General features: G+C 39.0%; 2 protein-coding genes and 1 gene segment (V, D, J or C); 1 reads left to right on the top strand and 2 right to left on the bottom strand.

Annotated features, from left to right (window-relative positions):
• elavl1a (ELAV like RNA binding protein 1a) overlaps positions 1-232 on the bottom strand; it is a 15,978-nt gene extending 15,746 nt beyond the window's left edge. Inside the window, exon 1 of one of the 2 annotated variants that reach the window (XM_067613950.1) lies at positions 138-232. The gene's annotated coding sequence lies outside the window, so the exon portion shown is untranslated. Of the gene's footprint in view, positions 1-25 lie in introns of both variants that reach the window. The other variant, XM_067613951.1, reaches the window with a different exon arrangement.
• LOC137199570 (Ig kappa chain V-III region MOPC 63-like) overlaps positions 1-23,169 on the bottom strand; it is an 89,506-nt gene that overhangs the window by 37,317 nt on the left and 29,020 nt on the right.
• LOC137199567 (voltage-dependent T-type calcium channel subunit alpha-1H-like) overlaps positions 1-23,169 on the top strand; it is a 23,968-nt gene extending 799 nt beyond the window's left edge. Inside the window, exons 2-40 of one of the 11 annotated variants that reach the window (XM_067613938.1) lie at positions 844-1,047; positions 1,519-1,612; positions 1,983-2,119; positions 2,422-2,516; positions 3,176-3,335; positions 4,083-4,407; positions 4,869-4,961; positions 5,198-5,352; positions 6,069-6,117; positions 6,216-6,383; positions 6,917-7,065; positions 7,437-7,622; positions 7,794-7,911; positions 8,011-8,166; positions 8,300-8,413; positions 8,689-8,799; positions 9,071-9,181; positions 9,453-9,566; positions 9,835-9,948; positions 10,224-10,337; positions 10,613-10,726; positions 11,002-11,115; positions 11,293-11,397; positions 11,571-11,671; positions 11,982-12,105; positions 12,407-12,475; positions 12,741-12,925; positions 13,117-13,243; positions 13,410-13,535; positions 17,772-17,861; positions 18,313-18,499; positions 19,152-19,303; positions 20,042-20,151; positions 20,261-20,394; positions 20,539-20,597; positions 21,107-21,185; positions 21,532-21,653; positions 21,779-21,934; positions 22,552-23,169. In XM_067613938.1, the coding sequence (XP_067470039.1) occupies positions 869-1,047; positions 1,519-1,612; positions 1,983-2,119; positions 2,422-2,516; positions 3,176-3,335; positions 4,083-4,407; positions 4,869-4,961; positions 5,198-5,352; positions 6,069-6,117; positions 6,216-6,383; positions 6,917-7,065; positions 7,437-7,622; positions 7,794-7,911; positions 8,011-8,166; positions 8,300-8,413; positions 8,689-8,799; positions 9,071-9,181; positions 9,453-9,566; positions 9,835-9,948; positions 10,224-10,337; positions 10,613-10,726; positions 11,002-11,115; positions 11,293-11,397; positions 11,571-11,671; positions 11,982-12,105; positions 12,407-12,475; positions 12,741-12,925; positions 13,117-13,243; positions 13,410-13,535; positions 17,772-17,861; positions 18,313-18,499; positions 19,152-19,303; positions 20,042-20,151; positions 20,261-20,394; positions 20,539-20,597; positions 21,107-21,185; positions 21,532-21,653; positions 21,779-21,934; positions 22,552-22,764 (5,109 nt within the window). In that variant the 5' untranslated portion in view covers positions 844-868 and the 3' untranslated portion in view covers positions 22,765-23,169. Of the gene's footprint in view, positions 1-843; positions 1,048-1,518; positions 1,613-1,982; positions 2,120-2,421; positions 2,517-3,175; positions 3,336-4,082; positions 4,408-4,868; positions 4,962-5,197; positions 5,353-6,068; positions 6,118-6,215; positions 6,384-6,916; positions 7,066-7,436; positions 7,623-7,793; positions 7,912-8,010; positions 8,167-8,299; positions 8,414-8,688; positions 8,800-9,070; positions 9,182-9,452; positions 9,567-9,834; positions 9,949-10,223; positions 10,338-10,612; positions 10,727-11,001; positions 11,116-11,292; positions 11,398-11,570; positions 11,672-11,981; positions 12,106-12,406; positions 12,476-12,740; positions 12,926-13,116; positions 13,244-13,409; positions 13,536-17,771; positions 17,862-18,312; positions 18,506-19,151; positions 19,304-20,041; positions 20,152-20,260; positions 20,395-20,538; positions 20,598-21,106; positions 21,186-21,531; positions 21,654-21,778; positions 21,935-22,551 lie in introns of all 11 variants that reach the window. The other 10 variants (XM_067613939.1, XM_067613937.1, XM_067613940.1 and 7 more) reach the window with 10 other exon arrangements.

Raw genomic sequence — 23,169 nt, 5'->3', positions numbered from 1 at the left:
TAACGTCACCAATTTGCTAACTCACCGAGCTTTAGCTAACGCTAAGCTGTGTGTAGAATTTGTGGCATCTAGCGGAACGGACTTCACAGAAATGCAATACAATATTCATAAGTATGTTTCAGTTGGTGTGTAATCACCTGAAAATAAGATCTTTGTGTTATTTTCGTTAGCTTGGAATGGGCCATTTATTCTTACAGAGGGGGCGGGTCCTCTTCCAAGAAGCCCGCCATGTTGCACCGCCATGTTCCTACAGTAGCTCAGAACGGACAAACCAATCACTGGCTCTAGGGAGATCCTTTCGCGTTTTTCGCGAGTTTCGTGGCCACCGAGGGTTATTCAGTTGGTTGCGGTTGCAATCTGCAACCTCACTGCCAGATGCCACTAAATCCTACACACCGGTCCTTTGGCTGCAAACCGCGCCCTCAACTGTAGCATTTGTACACTGCAGCATTCTTACTTTTTCAAGTAAGGGATTCCTAATCCTAATAAATAAAATAAGTAAACATATTGTCTTACATACAACTAGTGGTATATAGCAATGCAGATAGGTAGTTTGGGTTTCATGTGCTGAGGCTTATAGCTAATAGTTTGAGATTTATTCCAATATAATGAAAGTGCATGGAGTTTGTTTGTGGGACCTACATCCCTGAAACATTATATTTTAGAAATATGAAAGCAACACATCTTTACAGAAACAATGTCCAAGTTCCTGTCTCTTTATGGTTTATGTTGTTTATCTTATCCCTCCCTTTCCCTTTCTCTCTGTCTCACCTGCATGTTTTGCCATCTTTTTACCCCTTCTTCTCTCTTTTCTAACATCTCTCTGTTTGACTTCCCCCCTAGAGTTTCTGTGCTTGAAAAACTCATCATGACTGATTGTAAGAGACAGAAAAACGAGTGGAGAGAACAGCCTTTCAATACAGAACAAGGACTTCACTCCACGGATGAGGGAAAGCTGCCATACCCAGCCCTGGCCCCTGTGGTCTTCTCCTTCTTGAAACAAACCACATGGCCACGTAACTGGTGTCTGTTCATGGTCAGTAAGCCATATCCTTCCTTACTGCTGGACATCTATCCCTGTCTGACACCTTCTAAGACTAAATATGTGCAATGATCATAATTATTTAAATACCCTTTAAGCCTGACTTGATATTAGTGTTAAACAATTTTAAATGGATAAAGGGACTCATTTTTAAGAAGGCACATACAATCCTTTATCACTGTTTATGCTCTGTATTGTTTGTTTCATCTGTTTTGCAACAGAAATTGCATGTCTTAAACTGCCTGGAATCAGGTCTTATTTCAGATCAACTGCAGCACACAAACATTTTTTTGCAAAATGGTAATTTGCAGCACACTTTCCCCCCTTGTCTTTCTTTTTCAGGTACTGTATGCGTCTGTTTGGCATATTAAAACATTGTGTTTATTCTGTCATTATAAGTTCCTGTTCTCTGTTGTTGATGACTTGTATGACTGTAATTGCATGCTATGTGTTTTGGCCTTAACCCCTTCCTCCACGTTTTTTGATTACGCATCTTTACTGATGGTCCTGCTCAACTTTGTGCCTCTGGGCATGTATAAGCCCTGTGGAGAGATGAGTGAAAACCTACAGGTCAGTGTGACACCTGCACTCTCATAAGTGGGTACTGGCAGTGAAATGTACATTTACTGTGACATAAATGCGTTCTTTAGATATAATATTGAGAGGGTATTCGCTCACATGACCAGTACAATTTTCCTGAGTCATGCTGCATTTCCCATTTAACGCTGTTTACAGCAGTGTCTGTTATTGCTGCAGGCTAGATACCTGTGTTGTGGTGTGAATATTTCAGTAGTAGTAGATATTGTTATATATTGTCACAGATAGCATTTGCATACCGCTAAACCAGAGTACTTTTGCACACCTATGTTAACAGAAGTGTTGTCATTTCTACTTTATGTTTAATTGTGTTTCTTTTTTTTTTAAAATCATGTATGGCCAGGCATTGGATTCTTTTTTCTTTGCATTCTTTCTATTGGAAATGATCATCAAGACAGTGGCCCTGGGAGTCTTTGGTCATAAAGGGAGTTACCTCAGCAACAACTGGAACAAGTTAGATTTCATCATCATCTCTGGAGAGTTAGTATCCTACAGTGCCTTTCACTCTATTGTCTCTTTCATCTGCAGATAGACATACATACATAAGCATACAAGCACATACACAAACACGGCTTAGTTTTAAACTGGAGAAACAAAAATGTTTAGACAGCTTATGTCTGACGTTTTGACTATATTTTAGAGAAGACATTTTTGAACCATTAGCCTCTCATGACTTTTATAAGAACAGACTATTAGGATGTGTGTACATATTTATTTTTGTAGGTGAAAGAACACAAACTAAAGCAATTTCTTCATGTTTCCATCTACAACTGTACCTGTAGGGTGTTGGATCATATCCTGGCCTCCCTTGGCATCTTGTCGGGGTTACACATGTTTCAAACACTCAGGCCAATGCGACTGATTGGCAGAGTACCAAGTAAGTCCACATATGAACATTTGCAGGTCTTGATGAGACATTGACTTGATATACGTAGGCAGGCAAATTTATTTTCTGTCCACTTCTGTATCTTCATAATATACATTAACAATCTGGCATTGGTAAGAACAATCTGAACATATACTGTACACTGAAATACCAAATGATGGGAAAGACATAAAGCTTTATTAAGCTGTGTCAGAATGGTGTGGATTTAACTCTTTTGTCTTCATTTTGGAGTATTTCTGTTAAGTTGTCCACCCTGATGTACAATGCCATCCAATGCAACATCATTACAAACATCAGTGCTAGCTCTATAAACATACATTTTAATGATGAGGCAAAATCTAACTGACAATTGAGGCTGGATGGTGAACACATGTGGTGAGATAAAGACCAGCCGCAGGGAAGCTGTGAGTTCAAATCTCTAAGGATGAAGCTGTCACTAAAAGTATTATCAACCACTGTCCATTACTTGCCATAAAGAGGTTGTAAGATCAGTAGAGTTCGAAAAAGAGCAAAAGTCAACTTTCTATCAGGAATTTTAAATTCAAACATGCATATGTGCTATATGCTTGTGTTTGTGTGTGTGTGACAATAGTATTGGTCAAAACAGTCAATTCTGATGGCATAATTACTTCCTGTGTTCACCTGTGTAGGTATGCGAGTCTTGGTGACAGTGATTGTCGACACCCTGCCCATGCTTGCAAATGTTCTCGTCCTCTACATCTTTTTCATCCACATCTTTGGCGTTGTGGGAGTCCAGATGTGGGCAGGGCAGCTGCGCAAGCGCTGCTTCCTGGGAGAGGTTATCCCCACGTAAGGAATTTGTTTGGTCTGCTCTTCCAGTATTTGATTTTTTCTCCCCATTTCTCTCTGGGCTAGAGGTAGCACAAATAGATTTGAGAGATCACGACTAACAGTCATTTTCATTATTGAATAATCTGCCAATTATTATCTCAATTAACTGATTATAGTTTCCTCTATAAAATATCAGAAAAACTGTAAAAACAGATGCCAATCACAGAACCCAGTGGAATTGCTTGTTTTATCCAACCAATTAATTGTATTACTACATAAAACCATGAAAAACATGTGTTTCTAGAAGCATCAAATACTTTGCTTGAGAAATTACTTTTAAACTAAACAATTAATTAGTCATCAAAATGGTTACCAATTAATTTTCTATTGATTGACTAATCAATTAATCATCTAATTGTTTCAGTTCTACTATGATTTGATTGCGTTGTGACTGTTACCTTTTCAAGACTTATAAGGAAATCTAGCAATATAGTTAAAACTATATCATGACAGTAATAAAAACTCACTGAGTAAGCATTACAGAGTTTGATATGCATTTATAAGTTAATATTTCTTAATTTTTCAGTCAACTGTATATCAATGTATTGCTTATATGACCTACTGTATGCAACTTATGTTTTTTTCTCAACCTACAGCACAAAATACCCCATGATGGACTCAAAACATCACTACTGTGTAATGAGTGTCTATCTATAGTATGTCAATTCTGTAATCAAGCTTTTATCATTCTTTTTATTAATCCAGAAAATACAACATGTCCCTAAGTCCATACTATGTGACCAAGCATGGTGAAAAAAGTCCATTCATCTGTTCACCTGATGACAAGAATGGGATGGTGCGCTGCCGTGATGTGCCGCCTTACACCGAGGATGGGGTTACCTGCTCATTGGACCCTCACCACCATGATTCAGCTGCAGAGGAGCCAGTCCCTGCTGTGGTTGGGGCCAGTACCAACAGCTGTGTAAACTGGAACTTGTACTACAACGTCTGTCGCGCCGGGGACCTCAACCCTCAGATGGGAGCTATCAATTTTGATAACATCGGCTATGCCTGGATAGCCGTCTTCCAGGTACGTTTTGCAAAAACACGGAGCGCAGGGAGTTAAGAATATCAGGGAGACGCCTCATGAAACTGTATTTTGACAGTTTATTATGGTAGCATGTGGTAACAGTCTGAATTGTGAGGAAACACAGTGCACTTGTTAGACATAAATTTATTTTGTTTTTGACGAGGATGTGGTAAGGAATTGCTATCTATCATCTATCTATTTATGATCTATCATATAGTCACATGTGAGTCAATGCTTTCCTCTGGCTGGGGAACCCATCATTACTTTTTAGGGCACAGTATTGTGTTTTTTGTTTGTTCTGGAGTTTTGATTCATCATTTCATAGTTCACCATATTTTTTAACTGAGAGCTTATTAAAATGTTATTTTCTTTCATTTTATTTTCATAATAAAGCACAATAAAAAGTGAGGAGGACATTGCTACATAGTAATATGTCACTTTCTGTCTCTCTCTACCGCCAGGTTGTCACACTGGAAGGATGGACAGAGATCATGTATTATGTTATGGATGCAAACTCCTTCTGGAGTTTTGTGTTTTTTACATTGGTCACTATTGTAAGTACCTACTTGTGTATGTTTATTGTTTTAATTTACAACATTAATATTTGACTGGGTTCCTGGTGGTATTGGTATTCTTCCATAATGGTAAATTTTCAGTAGAATTGCCAACATAACTGCCTTTGAGTTTTTTATTACAGTTTTTATTGGGTCCAAAATATTGGGCACAGTGCCACATGCACCAGTACTGGGCTTTCTCGCTCTAAATAGCCACTCTTTACTCCCCTAACCAGATGGGCTCCTTTGTCATGATGAACGTGTGCGCTGTTGTCATCGCCACCCAGTTCTCAGAGACCATGGAGAGGGAGGTAGAGGAGCCGCATTCCGGCTTGTCTGTCAAGAATCTCTTTGAAAAGTTCATCAGCTTCACCTCCTGTATATACAACAGGTCAGATACTATATAGATACCAGATACTATATAGTTCATAGAACCTGGTAGTTTTTTAACACTTGAAACACATGTGGTGGCATATTTTTTTTAATCTCCTACACCTCAACAACGTCACATGCATTCCTCCTGTGAATCAGTCATCCAAAATGTGCTTTTCATACTTGTCATGATGAAAGCAGATGTAAATACTTTCTTGTGTAGCTTTAAATGTACTAGTTTATTTTCAGACAATGGGTGGAAGTATCCTAGTAGAGAAAGTGAATTTCACTCACACAAGTTTAAGCATGAGAGTTTCGGGGGGGGTTTTGGTATTATGGTATTACTCTTGTAACTTGGTAACATGGTAGTACTTTTATATCACTGTCAAAAATACAGTGTCAGGAAAAAACTTGAAGTTTAAATGAAGCTCTTGTTCAATGTACTCACTGGTCTTCCTGTGTGTGTCTTGAGCTCTTTATAGGTCTCTTGGTTGAATAACTAGATATGTTTTGTTTTGAGCATGTAATCATTTACTTTGCACTAGTAATTTTGTCTTTCTGAATGTGACCCCAAAAGGGTAGAGAACCAATTCCCTAGAGATGCATTCAGAAGCAAACACACATTAACACGAACACATGCACACTGCCGGAACAAATCATTATGTCTTAATTTAATCTTTTGAGGGATTTTCAGTTATTAGTTGTTATTCATACTGTTTTTCCTTTTACCAATAGACTTTGTAACAACAAGGTGAACCCTGAGAGATGGAACAATGCCTCATCGGTGAGACTAGTAAACAACTTTCTGCAGTACCACCACCAGCAGCAGTGTTGCCTCAGCAACAAGAGGCCAATTAAATGACCTCCCTATCTTCCCCTCAGGTTGAAGGTCAAGGGCAATGGTACGAGAACAGGAGCATACTGAGTCTGTACTGGAAACAAGCCAAGGAAAAACTCAAGAGGGTCGTTAAAAGTAAATTCTTCGACCGAGCAATCATGTTGGCTGTTTTACTCAGTGTTCTCACAATAGCCATAGAGCACCATAAGCAGGTGAGATGGAGGGGAGTGTTTCTGTCTGCTTACTATTTGCCCTCTCAAGGCTTCTGTAAATTTCAGATGTGCAAGCTAAATGATTCCCTGGTGAGCTGAAAGGTTCAAAGGTAAAATGACTCTTGCAGGATGTAACAATGAATATGGTTCCACAACCACTTTGCCTCTGATTCAGCAAATTTTGCAGATCTACACATCTCAAGTGACAGTAGAAGAAAATCGCGTTTGGGCTTCAGTATTTTGTTATGTGGGGGATGAAGAGAGATACTTTCCAAATTCTGTCCTAATGATTCTTTTAAAAAAGTTTTAAAACAGGCCGACAGTCCTCTCTTTACAGATGTCATATGAAACAGCACACAAAAATGTGCAACAGCTGTGTGTGTTGCAGGTTATGTTTTCAGCTGTCAAACACATTTAAAAAGCTTCAGGCTGTTAGGCTTCCTTCCTGTGTGCTAGCTGTGTTAGCTATGTATCTCTCTCTTAATCAGTATGTCTCTGCCCCTCTGTCCTTTTTTCTTCTTCTCTCCCTACAGCCTAAGGTGTTGACAGATGTGTTAAAGACCAGCAACATCATCTTCACCATTATATTTTTCATGGAGATGGTCCTAAAGCTGATGGCTCTCTCGTGGTCATACTTTAAAGATAAAAACAACATCTTTGACTTTGTCATCGTTATCATCAGGTAATACGAACCCACACAGTCTGACCTTTGACCTCAGCATATTGTTTTGTCCTGTAATTTTAGCTTCCATTGAAATTCTCATCCGTATACTTGCACCGGCTATATGCTGACAAACTTTAAACACTCACCTCTCACAGGGGCCACAAATTTTATTTTTTGACATTGGTACACATAAACAGTTCAGGTTATTGTGTAAAATAAACATGGTATCAAACTTTGTATCATACTGGAGGTCTATGGCACTGACTGACGATGTGAGACTTTAGTAATAGTGGTTGGAGTACAGTGCATGCCAGTACTCCAAATGCAACCGAAAACTTTGAAGTTGTCCAACAGCGTACCAAAATTGTGGTTGTTTTTGTGGTTTTCAGTTTGTGGGAGATAATTGCTAAAGCTGATGGTAGGTTGTCAGCGCTGCGTGCATTTCGCCTGCTACGGTTTGTGAGGCTAGTTCACTTCCTCCCTTACCTGAGGAAACAACTGCTTGTGCTGAAAAGGACCATAGAGAAGGCAGCCGCGCTCTGCATGCTGCTGCTATTTGCCACCTTTACTTTTAGGTATGTACACACACACACACACACACACACACACACACACACAAATCGCTCTTCTCTACATGTCTATCTGCTCTACATGTCATTTGTAAAGTCACAGGGAATCGCAGTAGATAATTATTATGATCTATTGCATTTAAATAATCCTGACTGCATTTTCTTGTTTCTTTGCAGCGTACTGGGTATGCACCTGTTTGGATGCCAATTTAGCTTCAAGACGGTGCACGGCGACACCATCACTGACCGCAAAAACTTCGACTCACTCCTCTGGTCCATGGTCACTGTATTCCAGGTTAGTTTTTGACTCCCTATTTTATGCATTTCATCCTTTGCAATATGTGCATCGATCTCTGTCTATGTTACTCTCTTTCATTTAATCTCATTAATCTAGATTCTTACTCATGAGGACTGGAATCTAGTCCTATACAATGCCATGACTGCCACCTCACCATGGTCCGCTCTCTACTTTGTGGCTCTCATTATTTTTGGAAAACATGTGCTCCTCAACGTACTTGTGGGCATAGTTGTTAAGAGCTATCAGGCGAAGGTATGGATCTCTGCCTTAGTTTTACATACAATCAATAATCCAACAGCTACATGTTTAATCATTGAATGAACAGCACACTGACACAAACACTTGCATACACACCTATGCTGAGCTCTATCACCTGTTGTTCCAGCACTCCTCCAGTTTCTCAGACTCCTCTCTCTCACTCTGTGGGCCCACCAGCTCCACTACAACCAGCTCTTCTCCTGAGAGTGACATTTCACCGACAGATAACAATGAGGAAAATGTAAGTTCCTAAGAATCATAGCTTCCAAATTATGGATTCAGAATCTGAATTAATGTGTACCCTGTATCCTGCATGTAGATATTACTTGTGTTGAGAGACTTGTTTACTTTGCCCTTGTTGTTAAGAGCTATCAGGCAAATGAATAGAGATCTCTGCCTTAGTTTTACATACAATCAATAATCCAACAGCTACATGTTTTATTATTGAATGAACAGCACACTGACACAAACACTTGCATACACACCTATGTTAGACTCTGTTACCTGTTGTTCCAGACCTCCAGTTCCTCAGACTCCTCTCTCACACTCCGTGGGCCCACCAGCTCCACTGCAATCAGCTTACCTCCTGAGAATGACTTTTCACCCACAGATAACAACAAGAAAGATGTAAGTTCCTAAGAATCATACCTTTCAAATTCTCCATTCAGAATCTGAATTAATGTGTACCCTGTATCCTGTATGGAGATGTTGTGTTGAGAGACTTGTTTACTTTGCCCTTGTTGTTAAGAGCTATCAGGCAAATGAATAGAGATCTCTGCCTTAGTTTTACATACAATCAATAATCCAACAGCTACATGTTTGATAATTTAATGAACAGCACACTGACACAAACACTTACATACACACCTATGTTAGACCCTGTTACCTGTTGTTCCAGACCTCCAGTTCCTCAGACTCCTCTCTCACACTCCGTGGGCCCACCAGCTCCACTGCAATCAGCTTACCTCCTGAGAATGACTTTTCATCCACAGATAACAACAAGAAAGATGTAAGTTCCTAAGAATCATACCTTTCAAATTCTCCATTCAGAATCTGAATTAATGTGTACCCTGTATCCTGTATGGAGATGTTGTGTTGAGAGACTTGTTTACTTTGCCCTTGATGTTAAGAGCTATCAGGCAAATGAATAGAGATCTCTGCCTTAGTTTTACATACAATCAATAATCCAACAGCTACATGTTTTATAATTTAATGAACAGCACACTGACACAAACACTTACATACACACCTATGTTAGACCCTGTTACCTGTTGTTCCAGACCTCCTCCAGTTCCTCAGACTCCTCTCTCTCACTCCGTGGGCCCACCAGCTCCACTGCAATCAGTTTACCTCCTGAGAATGACTTTTCACCCACAGATAACAACAAGAAAAATGTAAGTTCCTAAGAATCATACCTTTCAAATTCTCCATTCAGAATCTGAATTAATGTGTATCCTGTATGGAGATATTACTTTTGTTGAGAAACTTGTTTACTTTGCCCTTGTTGTTCAGAGCTATCAGGCAAATGAATAGGGATCTCTGCCTTAGTTTTACATACAATCAATAATCCAACAGCTACATGTTTTATAATTGAATGAACAGCACACTGACACAAACACTTGCATACACACCTATGTTGAGCTCTAATACCTGTTGTTCTAGCAATCCTCCAGTTCCTCAGACTCCTCTCTCTCACTCCGTGGGCCCACCAGCTCCACTGCAATCAGCTTACCTCCTGAGAATGACATTTCACCGACAGATAACAATGAGGAAAATGTAAGTTCCTAAGAATCATAGCTTCCACATTATGGATTCAGAATCTGAATTAATGTGTACCCTGTATCCTGTATGGAGATATTACTTGTGTTGAAAGACTTGTTTACTTTGCCCTTGTTGTTAAGAGCTATCAGGCAAATGAATAGGGATCTCTGCCTTAGTTTTACATACAACCAATAATCCAACAGCTACATGTTTTATAATTGAATGAACAGCACACTGACACAAACACTTGCATACACACCTATGTTAGACTCTGTTACCTGTTGTTCCAGACCTCCTCCAATTCCTCAGACTCCTCTCGCTCACTCCGTGGGCCCATTAGCTCCACTGCAATCAGTTTACCTCCTGAGAATGACATTTCACCGACAGATAACAATGAGGAAAATGTAAGTTCCTAAGAATCATAGCTTCCACATTATGGATTCAGAATCTGAATTAATGTGTACCCTGTATCCTGTATGGAGATATTACTTGTGTTGAAAGACTTGTTTACTTTGCCCTTGTTGTTAAGAGCTATCAGGCAAATGAATAGGGATGTCTGCCTTAGTTTTACATACAATCAATAATCCAACAGCTACATGTTTTATTATTGAATGAACAGCACACTGACACAAACACTTGCATACACACCTATGCTGAGCTCTATTACCTGTTGTTCTAGCAATCCTCCAGTTCCTCAGACTCCTCTTGCTCACTCCGTGGGCCCACCAGCTCCACTGCAATCAGTTTACCTCCTGAGACAGACTTTTCACCCACAGATAACAACAAGAAAAATGTAAGTTCCTAAGAATCATAGCTTTGAAATTCTCCATTCAGATTCTGAATTAATGTGTACCCTGTATCCTGTATGGAGATATTACTTGTGTTAAGAGACTTATTTACTTTGCCCTTGTTGTTAAGAGCTATCAGGCAAATGAATAGGGATCTCTGCCTTAGTTTTACATACAATCAATAATCCAACAGCTACATGTTTTATAATTTAATGAACAGCACACTGACACAAACACTTGCATACACACCTATGCTGAGCTCTATTACCTGTTGTTCTAGCAATCCTCCAGTTCCTCAGACTCCTCTCTCTCACTCCGTGGGCCTGCCAGCTCCACTGCAATCAGCTTACTTCCTGAGACAGACTTTTCACCCACAGATAACAACAAGACAGATGTAAGTTCCTAAGAATCATTGCTTTGAAATTATCCATTCAGAATCTGAATTAATGTGTACCCTGTATCCTGTATGGAGATATTACTTGTGACCTGTTTACTTCTCCCTTGTTGAGATTATAGTTACAGTGTTGAGACTGACGTTATTGTACCCATAATATATTTCATGTTGTTCCAGAGCCCGTCAAGACCCGAGCAACACTGCTCTGACTCTTTGCCCAGTGAATCCACCATGATTAATGCAGCCCCTGAGGAAGACTCTGCACCTGCAAACAAAGACAATGTAAGTTCCTTAGAGTGATAGTTTTGTAAGTCTGATTTTGGACTCTCCAAGAGTTAATTTTACACTTTTGCAGCAGTAAGTGATGCAATAAAGGTTGCTTTGGGATTAAAGAAAAAATCTGCAATATTTTGCTGGTGTGTTGAAACCTTTATTTTGTCCATGCTTTGGATAAGGAGAGGCGGCTGATGCGTAACTTCCCATGGATCCAGAAAGTACTCCGCTGGTGCAAAGCACATGAAGAGTGGTCATTCTATGTGTTGTCTCCACAGAACAGGTAAGTGTCATAAACACAAACACACATGCACACACACACACACCTTTGTGTTTCTCCTGTCTTTAATGTGAAATGGCAGTTAGAGTGTCTTTATCTTCAATAACGTTTTTTTTTCTATTTCCGAGTGAAACTGAATATGTGGATGGGATTTAGGTATGAGATTGATTTGATCAAATCCCTCTGATATGATTGGATCACTCAAAAGTGGAGCAAATAGAGCTGTGGAGTGATATGCAGCTGCAGAGCACCGTTGGCCTCCACCATTTTGAAGTGTGTATGTGTGTGTGTGTGTGTGTATGTTTTTGTGTAGGTTCCGCATCTGTTGCCAACACGTGATCTCGCACAAGATGTTCGACCACATGGTTCTGCTCTTCATTCTCCTAAGCTGTGTCACCATTGCTATGGAGAGGCCTGGAATAGACCCCAAAAGCATGGTGAGCCACACATACATGTAACCTGCTGTTACTACAGATTTACAGTGAACCCTCACAGAATGGTGAGGCACACACACACACAATCACACACACACACACACACACACACACACACACACAGCACATGCACACACATATACTGCACATGTGAGGCCACACAATTGAAAGACACTAAAACACACAAACTATGCACAGTCAAACTGGATATTATGCATTTTCTTTGAACAAATAATATGTATGTGAGTTTGATTATATGAAATACAAAACACATATTAAAGATAAATCTCATTCTGCCCTTTAGGAGCGATGGATCCTGAAAATGTCCCGTTACGTATTCTCTGCTGTGTTTTTCGTAGAGATGCTTTTTAAGGTAAACATCAGTTGTTTTTTTTAACCTTGGAGGTATATGGTCATTGGGAAATGACATTATATTCTTACTGATAAATAGCACTGTTGAACGGGCCCTGTTCCCATTAAGAAGTCTCTTTAACAATTCTTTAACTTTGTTATGATTTTGGATCAGTAATTGTCTACCTTAAAATCAATTTTTTTAGCTCAGATCTTAAGCTGAAGTAGTGTTTCAATTAATTAATAGTAGTGTAAGCTTGTATTGACATGTTGTGCTTCAAAACCAGGTTCTAGCTCTCGGTGTGGTGATTGGGAAGGAGAGTTATTGCAAGTCTTCCTGGAATATCATGGATGGCTCATTAGTGATTCTGTCTGTAGTCCACATCTTTGTCTCTCTGGTCAATACGGACAAAAATAACGTGTTGGGCATGGTGAAAGTTCTACGCCTTCTCCGTGCACTTCGCCCACTGAGGTACATAATTTATTTATGTTAGTATGTTTGTTTTATCTTTGTGTAAGTTGATACTAGTCTATATGTGCATGTACTGTGCGTGTGTGTAAGCATCCCACCTTTACTTCATATTCCGGTCAGTTGTGCTTGTGTCTGTAAGTACATATGCTAGTTCTAACACACATCTTTTTGTTTGTGTTTGTGTGTTCCAGGGTGATCAAGCGAGCCCCGAGGTTGAAGCTGGCTGTGGAGGCTCTGATTGCCTCGGTTAAACCCATTGGGAACATTGTTCTCATTTGCATCGTCTTCTTCTTTTTCTTTGGCATCCTTGGGGTGCAGGTGAGATGGCATGCATACACATACACACAAACACACACACACACACACACGCCAAGTGATAAGTTCACAGCTGGCCCATTACTTTTGATGCAATTGAGATGATGTGAAGACAATGACAAAAACGACCTGACTCTGTCTCTGTCTTTATCTCACACAAACACTCTAGCTGTTCAAAGGGAAGTTCTACTATTGTGTCGGTCAGGACACACGTGCCATCACCAACAAGACTGACTGCCTGTCGGCCAACTATCACTGGGTACGGAAGACATACAACTTTGACGACCTGCTTCAGGTAGGCACCAACACGGAGGGTGAGAAAGGGAGAGGGAAGGAGAGGGATGCAGGAAGAAAGACAGGCGATTAGCATTCTTGCCCACACAAAATTAACTAGCTAAGTACTACGTATAAATACAAAGCAACCTCTGGGGCTATAAAATGAAGTAATGCAGAAGTGCCAAAATCTGCAGTTCCTTAAATGACCAGTTGAGGCTGGCTCCAAAAGCGAGTCATTCCCCATGTAAAAATGCCCAACTTTACAGCAGAAATAATGGTTACAGCCTGGTACAAAAAACAGTCTTGGTCTCTACAGCTAATTTCCCCGTTCATGACAACTGTGCGGGGGGTGAATTTTTTTTATAACACACCCGTTTAAGTTTTATTAAGCCGTAAAGTTATGCATAATGAAGGACATGGCTTCTTTGAGTGACAGGTCCACCAGCCGCTAGGTGGCTTGTTTCAGTCATTTGGCCCGCCTCTTTGCCCATTTTTGATTGGCTGGGAGTTAGGCAGTGTCATGCACTGCCAAGATGGCGATGGCTGGAGCGGCTCGCTTTAAGCTTCAAAACCGCTCTTCAGAAACCAACGGGTGATGTCACGGTAACTACGTCCATATTTTTATACAGTCTATGATAAAAACTCACAAAATGTATCTGAAGATACTGGGAGCTTTTGAGTTGGCATACTGTTACCATATTTTATTTAAAAACTCTATTTAAGAAAGGTATTCTATTGATTTGTTGTTTTACTGTTTGTTGCTATACTGTAGTTTTTGTGACTGTATATCTGCCTACTGTGCATACTTTAATTCATACTGATTAATCCATACTGTTTAATTCAATGTTTTTATCCAAAAGCTGGTGTTGCAGAAGTTTATCCTCTTTTACTTAGAATTTTATTGTATTCAGGCCAATGTCGTATCTCCTATCTCTCTATATGAAGCAAGGAATCTCTGTATGCATGTTTGTCCTTCATATATCTCGAGAACAGTTCATTCGATCTATTTCACACTTGGCAGGTGCATTGCTGGGAATGCCAGAGAGTGCACTGTTGAAATTTGGTGCAGTATAAAAAGTATATAATATATTTGAAAAGGAAACCCTAAATTGAATTGTAGTCTTTTAGTCTCTCTCCCTCATCATAACTTGAGAACAATGAGAATTTTCAATGTCCTCATTTTACCCACTTCAAGGTGGATCAAAAAAAGACATGCTGTTATGCTGCCGTGTACACTCACACGAACACACAAATGTTTGCGCCATAGAGTCGCAGATGAATGGGATAGTGGGAGAGTAATTGTATCCCTTGTGGCTCTCCAGAGGACAGCACTGAGACTCAAATTAGAGCACTGACCTAGTTAGTGTTCTGTCAGCAGGAGGGGGTGCTGCCCCCAACCCCCACCCACGTTGACTTGTTGACAATCACTTCGACAATTCAGTGTTTGGTGGCCATCACCGATTTAAGTGTCAGTCCACAGACAAAAAATATACATATATTCAGTATAATGATAATTTGGTAGTCTCCAAACATCACAGTAAAACACCAGTTTATTGATATGATAGGTAAGAAATACATCTACCACCATAAACGTCTGAACACCACAAACACGTATTATAAATTTTGTGATTTTTCATCAAGGACCCCCACCAGATGACTAGACCACAGGTGGTGGTGACAACATTAACGATAGTTCAGTGTCCCGGGAAGCAAATACTGGCCAAACTAATTTGGAACTGGCCAAATTAAATGGGACGCAGCAATCATTGACACTGTTAATTACACCTGCTATGACATCATGTCACCTGCATGTCTGTTATGAGTCAGTTATTCTATATATAGTGACTTTTTAGTAATTATGAATCGTTAATGCTGTTGAACAACATTGTACTTTGGAGATTATCAATGTTTAAGGTGTTTTTTTAAAAAATAAACAAAGATGATGAGTGATGGACAATATGCAAATTTGATTTCGACAAGACATTAATAAGTAATCACATTACTGGAACATAAAGGAAGATGACAATGTGAAGCTCAGTGATCAGCTGCAGCAGGAGAGAGACACCCATCAGGAACTATTTGAGACAGAGAAGAAGTCTCATGCTGAAAGGGTGAGCGAGGACCAGGAGATGCTCAACAAGCTAAGGGCTGAACAGGAGGCCCTCCATCAAACCATGGAGCGGCAATGGGAGAATCTGAAAACAAGACTTGAGGAACAGACCTCCACCAGCCTTGAGCTTGCCACTCGGCTCCGAGCTGAGTAAGAAGCAAGTCAGGCCCTCCAGGCAGAAAATGCCCGGCTCAGAGAGAAGCTGAAGGAGCAGGAGGATAAAACCCATGTTGCTGTAATGGCCGTTGAAATGCTGGTAGAGGAGGAAGTTTCTCAGGAGAAGGTCCTGGAGAAAAAAAAGAGGCGCTCAGTGTGGAAAATAATCCACCACTTCTTCGGTTTGAGGAGGAGGAAGAAGGACAAGAGGGAGAATGAGTCATCACTCAACTGAGACTCCTACACTGCTGTGACTCAGCACCCCCTGTTTAAATATAAATGCTCTGTATAATTGTATTTTATAGTACTATAGTTGTATTGATGTATTTTTTTTCTTTCTCTGTCTGTTATCACCCTCTTCATAACATACAGTAAAGTCATTTACAGAGCAGGAAATGTTCTGATCTTTAATGGTTGTCCAAACAGAAAATTACAATCTCCTTTGCTAGCACACCATCAACATTTGAAGGATTGTACAGAGTGAATGACCGCACATTTTATCTAAATATTGCAGTTGAATGATGCACTCAATCAAGGATTATGGCATTTTTTGTCAAATACGCATGCTTACAAGAATTTGGCTACGTCATATCAGAAAAATAATAGGCCTATGCAATACCAAAAAATAAACCACTTTCCTTTTTACAGGTTCAGTCAAATTGGGTTATGTACCAAATTTTGAGAACATTAGATTAAATTTGTAGCATACACATGGAGAAGAAAAAAAAAATTGCTACAAATTCCAAATGGTGGAAAATGTGTAGGTGGAAACTGGTGTGGCCTATATGACAGGCCATGGTTGGGCACCTGAGGTTGGACCAAACTATCAAGAAAAAAAGTAGTTTCTACACTTCAAGGTTCAAGAGTTTCGAGATAAAATGTTAAATGCTAAGCATATATATGGAAGGCCCCATTTACACCAAACATGAACCTGTTCTTCCTGATTAATTGGCCTTAATGAACTTTGAATAATAATTTGTGTCTAATATGGTTTTTCCACAAAAAAGGGTCAGTTATCTCTTTAAAATCCTTGAAACGACATCTACTCCTTCTCCCTCATTTAAAATGACAGAATCTACAAATATGCAAATAATGTTCATTTCAGAAGTTTAACTGCCGGACACAAGATGTCTCCTACTTCACTTCACAGTTTATTCTCAGTGTTTATGCTCTGGAGGCTTCAAGTTTCCATATCACACTTGTGTAAGTTGAATATTGGACCACGATTGGCTCCAAACTAGTCACTGTTAAAGAATGAAAGTGCATTTGCTATTGATAACCACAGATTATTACAGAGTGAGAATCACTTGCTGGCATTGCATAGCATGTCATCTCAAAAAGTGCTCAACAGATTGCAGTAAAATTTAGATTGTCCACTTAATTTTTCATTTTTTAACATTTTTTTCAAAACCCCACCTATAAAAAAAATAATCACGTAATCCTCACCAAATGTGGTACATTATATATTTAAATGATTCCCCACATTTTTTGTTTTTTTTAATATGACATTGTGTTATAAGTGGTTATCACATTCTTCATGTAAACTGCCATAACTCTTAAATAATTTTTGCAGTTACAACCAAATTTAGAGAACACATGCACATATCATTTCTGAATAATCTTATAATGATGCACTAAAGCACTATGATAAATGTATTTCTCTATAATTTGGTGGCCGTGAGTGTGACTTTCTTGAAATTTTGCACCATTCGTCTTATATAAAGGTTTTAGATATTCTCCTAAACATCAATGTCGTCAAGTCAGCATTATTATGATTATGCATGATTGTGTAGATTTGGATCCAGATGCAGATTAAACAATTGTAAACATTTTCTGTTATTAGAATAACTAAAAAAATTAAGAGAATTGAGCAGTGCAAGAGGAGGTTTCTTCAGCTAACTGTACTGAATTTGTGTGCTTTAACCAAACTCAGAGCCTGGAAAATCCCTGTGTGTTGACTTAACAGTTATTTCTCTGTTTCCCATTCAGGCTCTGTTGTCCTTGTTTGTAATGTACTCTAAGGACGGCTGGGTCAACATCATGTATGATGGACTGGATGCTGTAGGAGTAGACATACAGGTATTGTTTCTAGCAATATGGCTGATGTTTATACAGTGTCATGCACATGACAGGGAACAATGGCACTGGGATTTATTTAGAAACTCTAGAATATGAGGGGATGGTGAAAGGTGCATTACTAAACAGCGATAATTTAATATTGACAGATATTAATGTGCACATAATTCCATAAATGCACAATTTTACGTGTCAGTCTCCTGTTTGAAAAGCCCACCGAGTCACTTTCACACAGTCACAACCGCAAGCTGAGTTGAGAGGACTTAGTAACATTTCCATAACACTTCACGTCTAATTTGAATGCAGACACATTATTGGAATGGTTACAGCAAGCACAATGTTAATATGCAGAGAGATTTATTAAATGCACAATCTGTTTTGTAGTGTAGTAAATTTGTTTAATGTCTTGCACACAAGAAAATATAACCTGATGTCTCCTCTCTTCTCTTTTCAGCCTGTGAGGAACTACAACAGATGGATGCTTGTTTTTTTCATCTCATTCATGATTGTGAGCATCTTTCTGCTAGATATGTTTATCGGGGTGATGGTGGAGACCTTCCACGAGTGTATGAACAAGCAAAAGACAGATGAAGCGTTACCAGCCAATGAAGAAGAAATAGTGGAAGACCAGACCAACAGAGGTGCTGGTTGGTAGTTTTTTTTTTTTTTAGCTTCCTTTCAGAACCTAAAAACCAAAAGAGAAAGATTGTCTTGGTCACACAAACAGTGACTGATCACAAAGGTGTAGGTTACATTACTCTGATGCATGTAACTGCATGACTGCAGACTTCACTTCCTCAAACATTCAATGAAATCTTTGGAAACAAGATGCAACCAAATTAATCTCCCACTTACCATCCATCCACAGAAATCTACATTGGTTTTTAAAATTTTGGGAAATACACTTGCTTTTTTTACCTGGAGTAAAATGAGGAGACCGATTAAGTAAGTTCATATTTGTGCATTCAGTAAAAAAGAACACGCCACACATATAACATTTAAAATTCAAAGCACACTTATTCACACTAGTGCTCTGTTTCTGTAACTGTAAAAACACTATTCCCATATTATCACATTAAAAAGTTGTGCACAAACAGCCTGTTTACACATCCATGCAAGTAGTGAGAGTGACTACAAACAGTAAAGTTGCAAAAGAATCAAATACCCAGTAGATCTGCAGGGAAGTGTGTGATAAATCTCTGTGGGTTTGTCACTATTAGTGACTCCTTTCACATTACACATTGTCATTTTATCCATTGTTGATATATATTTCTGTGTGTGTGCATGTTCCAGATCCTGAACAGGCGCCTTATTACGCACACTACTCACCCCTGCGTCAGTCTATTCACACTCTGTGTACCAGCGACTTCCTGGACCTCTTCATGACTGTTATCATCATCATCAGTGTGTTGATTATGGCGTTTGAACATTATAACCAACCGAAGGTAATGCACACACACACACACACACACACACACACACACACACACACACACACAGTCACTGTCAACAAGTGTTGCAAACTCATAATAATAATGATAATAATAATAAACTTTATTTATATAGCACCTTTCATAACATAAAATGCAGCTCAAAGTGCTTTACAGAAAAGGTATTAAAACATAGCTGCAAAAAGCTGCCTCACCATACTTTTTGCATTTTATTTGTGGCACATTTAACAAGCCAGCGTTAAACGACCTAAGCGAACGGTTTGGAACATACTCTGACAAGTAATCTGAGCGATATGAGGGTGCTTGACCTTTATTGGCTTTAAAAACAAGTAAAAGAATTTTAAAATCTATCCTCAACATTACAGGTAGCCAATGCAGTGACGCTAATACTGGTGTAGTATGTTCCCTTTTCCTAGTTTTGTTAAAATTCTTGCTGCTGAGTTTTGAACGAGTTGCAGCTGATCAATGGTTTTATTGGGTAAATCAGTATGAAGTGCATTACAATAATCTTAGCGTGAAAAAACAAAGACCTGAGTGAGTTTCTTGGCATCTTACAAAGTAAGGTAGGGTCTGACTCTTGCAATGTTTCTTAAATGATAAAAAGCTATCTTTGTAACGTCGTGGATATGACTTTTAAAACTTAATTCAGAGTCGAGGATAACTGCCACAAGAAATAAATTTGCATCTACTCTGTGAGCAGATAGAGATAAATGTGTGTGTCTGTGTGTTCAGTATGTAGAGAAGCTGATGGAGTATTCATACTATGTGTTCACTGCCATTCTAATCGCTGAAATCCTGCTGAAGATTGTGGCGTTTGGTGCACTGAGGTTCATTAAAAACAGGTAACACACTAGAATTAGAGAGAATTGAATCTCTTAATTTGCATTTGCCTGTTAGGTATTGTGACCCTAACCCTAAAATGTTACATTATACGTCTGCATGTGTGTTTAGGTGGAATCTGCTAGACGTCGCCATAGTCGTGGTCTCCGTCATCAGCATCATTTTCACAGAGATGAAGATGGCAGATGCAATTCCCATCAACCCCAGCATCCTTAGAGTCTGCAGAGTGCTCAGACTAGCACAAGGTATGCACACATTCAACAAAACTAAACCTTTTTAGTTTTCAAGGTATCTGTGTGTGACAAACACATAGTCGAGTGAGTGTGTGAAGTACGCACGTATTGCACACAAAGTTATGTATTCACGACAGCTCCTGTGTCTCTCCTCAGTGCTGAAGGCAAAAAAGATAAGAGTTCTGCTGAAAACTGTTATCAAGACGCTGTCACAGGTAAACACACTGTGGGGTTGAATTTGTTTTCTTGTCTTATATGTGATTTGTTATATGTATGTAAAGTGAATATGAAGGTTTTGTTTTGCAAAAGGATAAGCAGTTAGCTACTGCTGGATTTTAGCATTAATTGATGAATTTTAAAAGTTTTGCCCACATTAACCCTGAAGTGTCTATTTGCACACTCTTTGTTATGCATACCAGTCAGTTGTATTATTAAGTCTGCAAACTAATAAAGACCAAACACTTCAGACCTGATTTTTTTTTTTACCAACTCAAAATTCAGGAGGCTATAAAGCATTATTGATGAGTCTCTGATGGGAACAAATGAGAGCAGATAGAAAACAGAAATGCTAAAGATACTTTCATATGCTTAGAAAACAATATGAATTAGAAGTAAAGGCTTTGTTTCTCATTCAGCTGAGCTACATTAAAGGCCACAGACTTTTCAAAGTATCTACATTGTAGTAATTGTTGCGCAGGGGATCTAACATGTATTTTGCTTCCAGGTTGGAAATCTTTGTCTGCTCTTCACATTCTTCTTTTTCATCTACGCTGCCTTAGGAGTCGAACTCTTCGGCAAGCTAGGTCAGTAACACCGCTAGCAGAGTGAACAGATACACATAGGCTAACTGCGAAGGATCATGGTCCCAAAGCTGATGCCAGTTTTGACATTGTTGCCAAGGAAACGAGAAAACCCTTAACCCTAAACCTAAAGTTTAAATCATAGTGGACTATAACTTAGTTGAATTGGGATAAATACTATAGGCCTACTCTACCAGCACCCTGATCAGGCTATGTGATAAGAGATAACAAAGTATTAATACGTTTAAAACTGTTTTTATCACTTCAGGAAAATTCTTTGTGGTTGAAACCAACATGTATACAGAGCAGAAAAATAAATGTCTGTGTTGTGTGCTACTGTGTTGATCAGAATGCACTGAAGACAACCCGTGCCTGGGCTTACATCGACATGCCAACTTCAGGCACTTCGGGATGGCTCTGCTTACACTCTATAAAGTCTGCACGGGAGACAATTGGAGTGGCATTATGCAGGTATGCGTACTCAGACATGTCCTAACTATAAAGGACGCAGTAATGAATCAAACCAATATATTATAGTCAGTATATAGTCTCAGTATTGCTCTCTCCTTTCTGAATTTTGCTCTATGTCTCTCAAGGACACGCTGAGGGAATGTCACGCAGGTGACGACTGTGTGAGCTACCTGTCATGGGTCTCACCAGTCTACTTCACCAGCTTTGTAATAATGGCTCAGTTCGTGCTGGTGAACCTGGTGGTGGCATCGATCATGCAAGCGCTGGAGGAAAGCAACGAGGTAAAGGAGCTGCAACTTTACAGACCTAGAAAGCAACACAAACATATAGCCATTCTTTCAACTCCATCGTAATTCTATTTTTTAGCCAATTAATATTATTGGGTTTAAATTGAGTTCAATAACTGCTTACAAATTCAAAACAACTGAATAAATTCAACTGATTCAGTACTCAGTCTTTACTTTTACTCCATACCAAATCACTAAAAACAAAAGAAGAAATTAAATAAAGTCCTCTCATTGTAACTTCATGTATGAAAACTATTGATGAACAGATGTATTAACATGAAAGTGCAGGGAAATTTGCACAGTATGATTGCATGTGCATCTGCATGTCTAGATATATCTAGAGCAGTGTGAGTTATTTTATAATATAGTCGACTGACCCTTTAAGCTTCAGTCCCGCTGTCACCTTTATAAACTCAAAATCATTGCCAAAAGTCTAAATCCTCTAAGATCAGAATCCTCCAAAGTCTCCATGTCCATGTTTTTACTCTCTTGATTAAAACACACAACCAAAACAGACAAGAACAAAATAATAATAATTATAAAATAAACAAAGCTTTGTTTTCTGACTTTTTGAGACTGAAATGTAACAGAAGAATATTTAAATATTTCAGAAGAACCCTACTAACTTCTGTCTCCCCCTGGAGGAGGAAGAACTGCGGGAAATTGAGCAGGCCTCGCAGTCTCCAGGGCCTCCGGATCCGGCTCCGGATCCAGCTCCGGATCCGGCTCCGGATATGGCCCCGGCTCCGGCTCTGGCTCCGGCTTATCCGGCCTTGAGGTCAACAGAGAAATTCCGAGCTCATGTAACGACCGTCTTGTTTTAAGCAGGATATAAATATGTGTAAATAAGATTGTATATACCTGTAAATTTGTTTAAATGCCACATGTTTGCTTTTTGTTCCTCTCTTGGCTTATTTAATTGTAAAAGAAGGCTTTTTAGAAAATTAATTAACTCTTCAATCCTTATTTTCATGATATTTTCTTGTTGTTTTCTTGTAATTCTAGTAATAATATGAACTGTAAATGAGATTGTATATTTTTGTAAAATGCCACATGTTCCTTTTGGTGGCTGCTCTTTTTTTGGAATGAATGTTTTGTACATGGTTTTCTTGTTTTAAACACTATAACTATAAATTGTTATAGAATATATTAATGTGTAAATATGGTGAGTTGTGAGTTATAAATGTGTATGATGATTTTGATTGAATAAATTGAGCAAACCTGATTTA

This window comes from Thunnus thynnus, chromosome 16 (genome assembly GCF_963924715.1).
Source record: "Thunnus thynnus chromosome 16, fThuThy2.1, whole genome shotgun sequence".
NCBI classification, from domain to species: Eukaryota; Metazoa; Chordata; class Actinopteri; order Scombriformes; family Scombridae; genus Thunnus; species Thunnus thynnus.
This window is presented reverse-complemented; position numbering and strand designations above follow the sequence as displayed.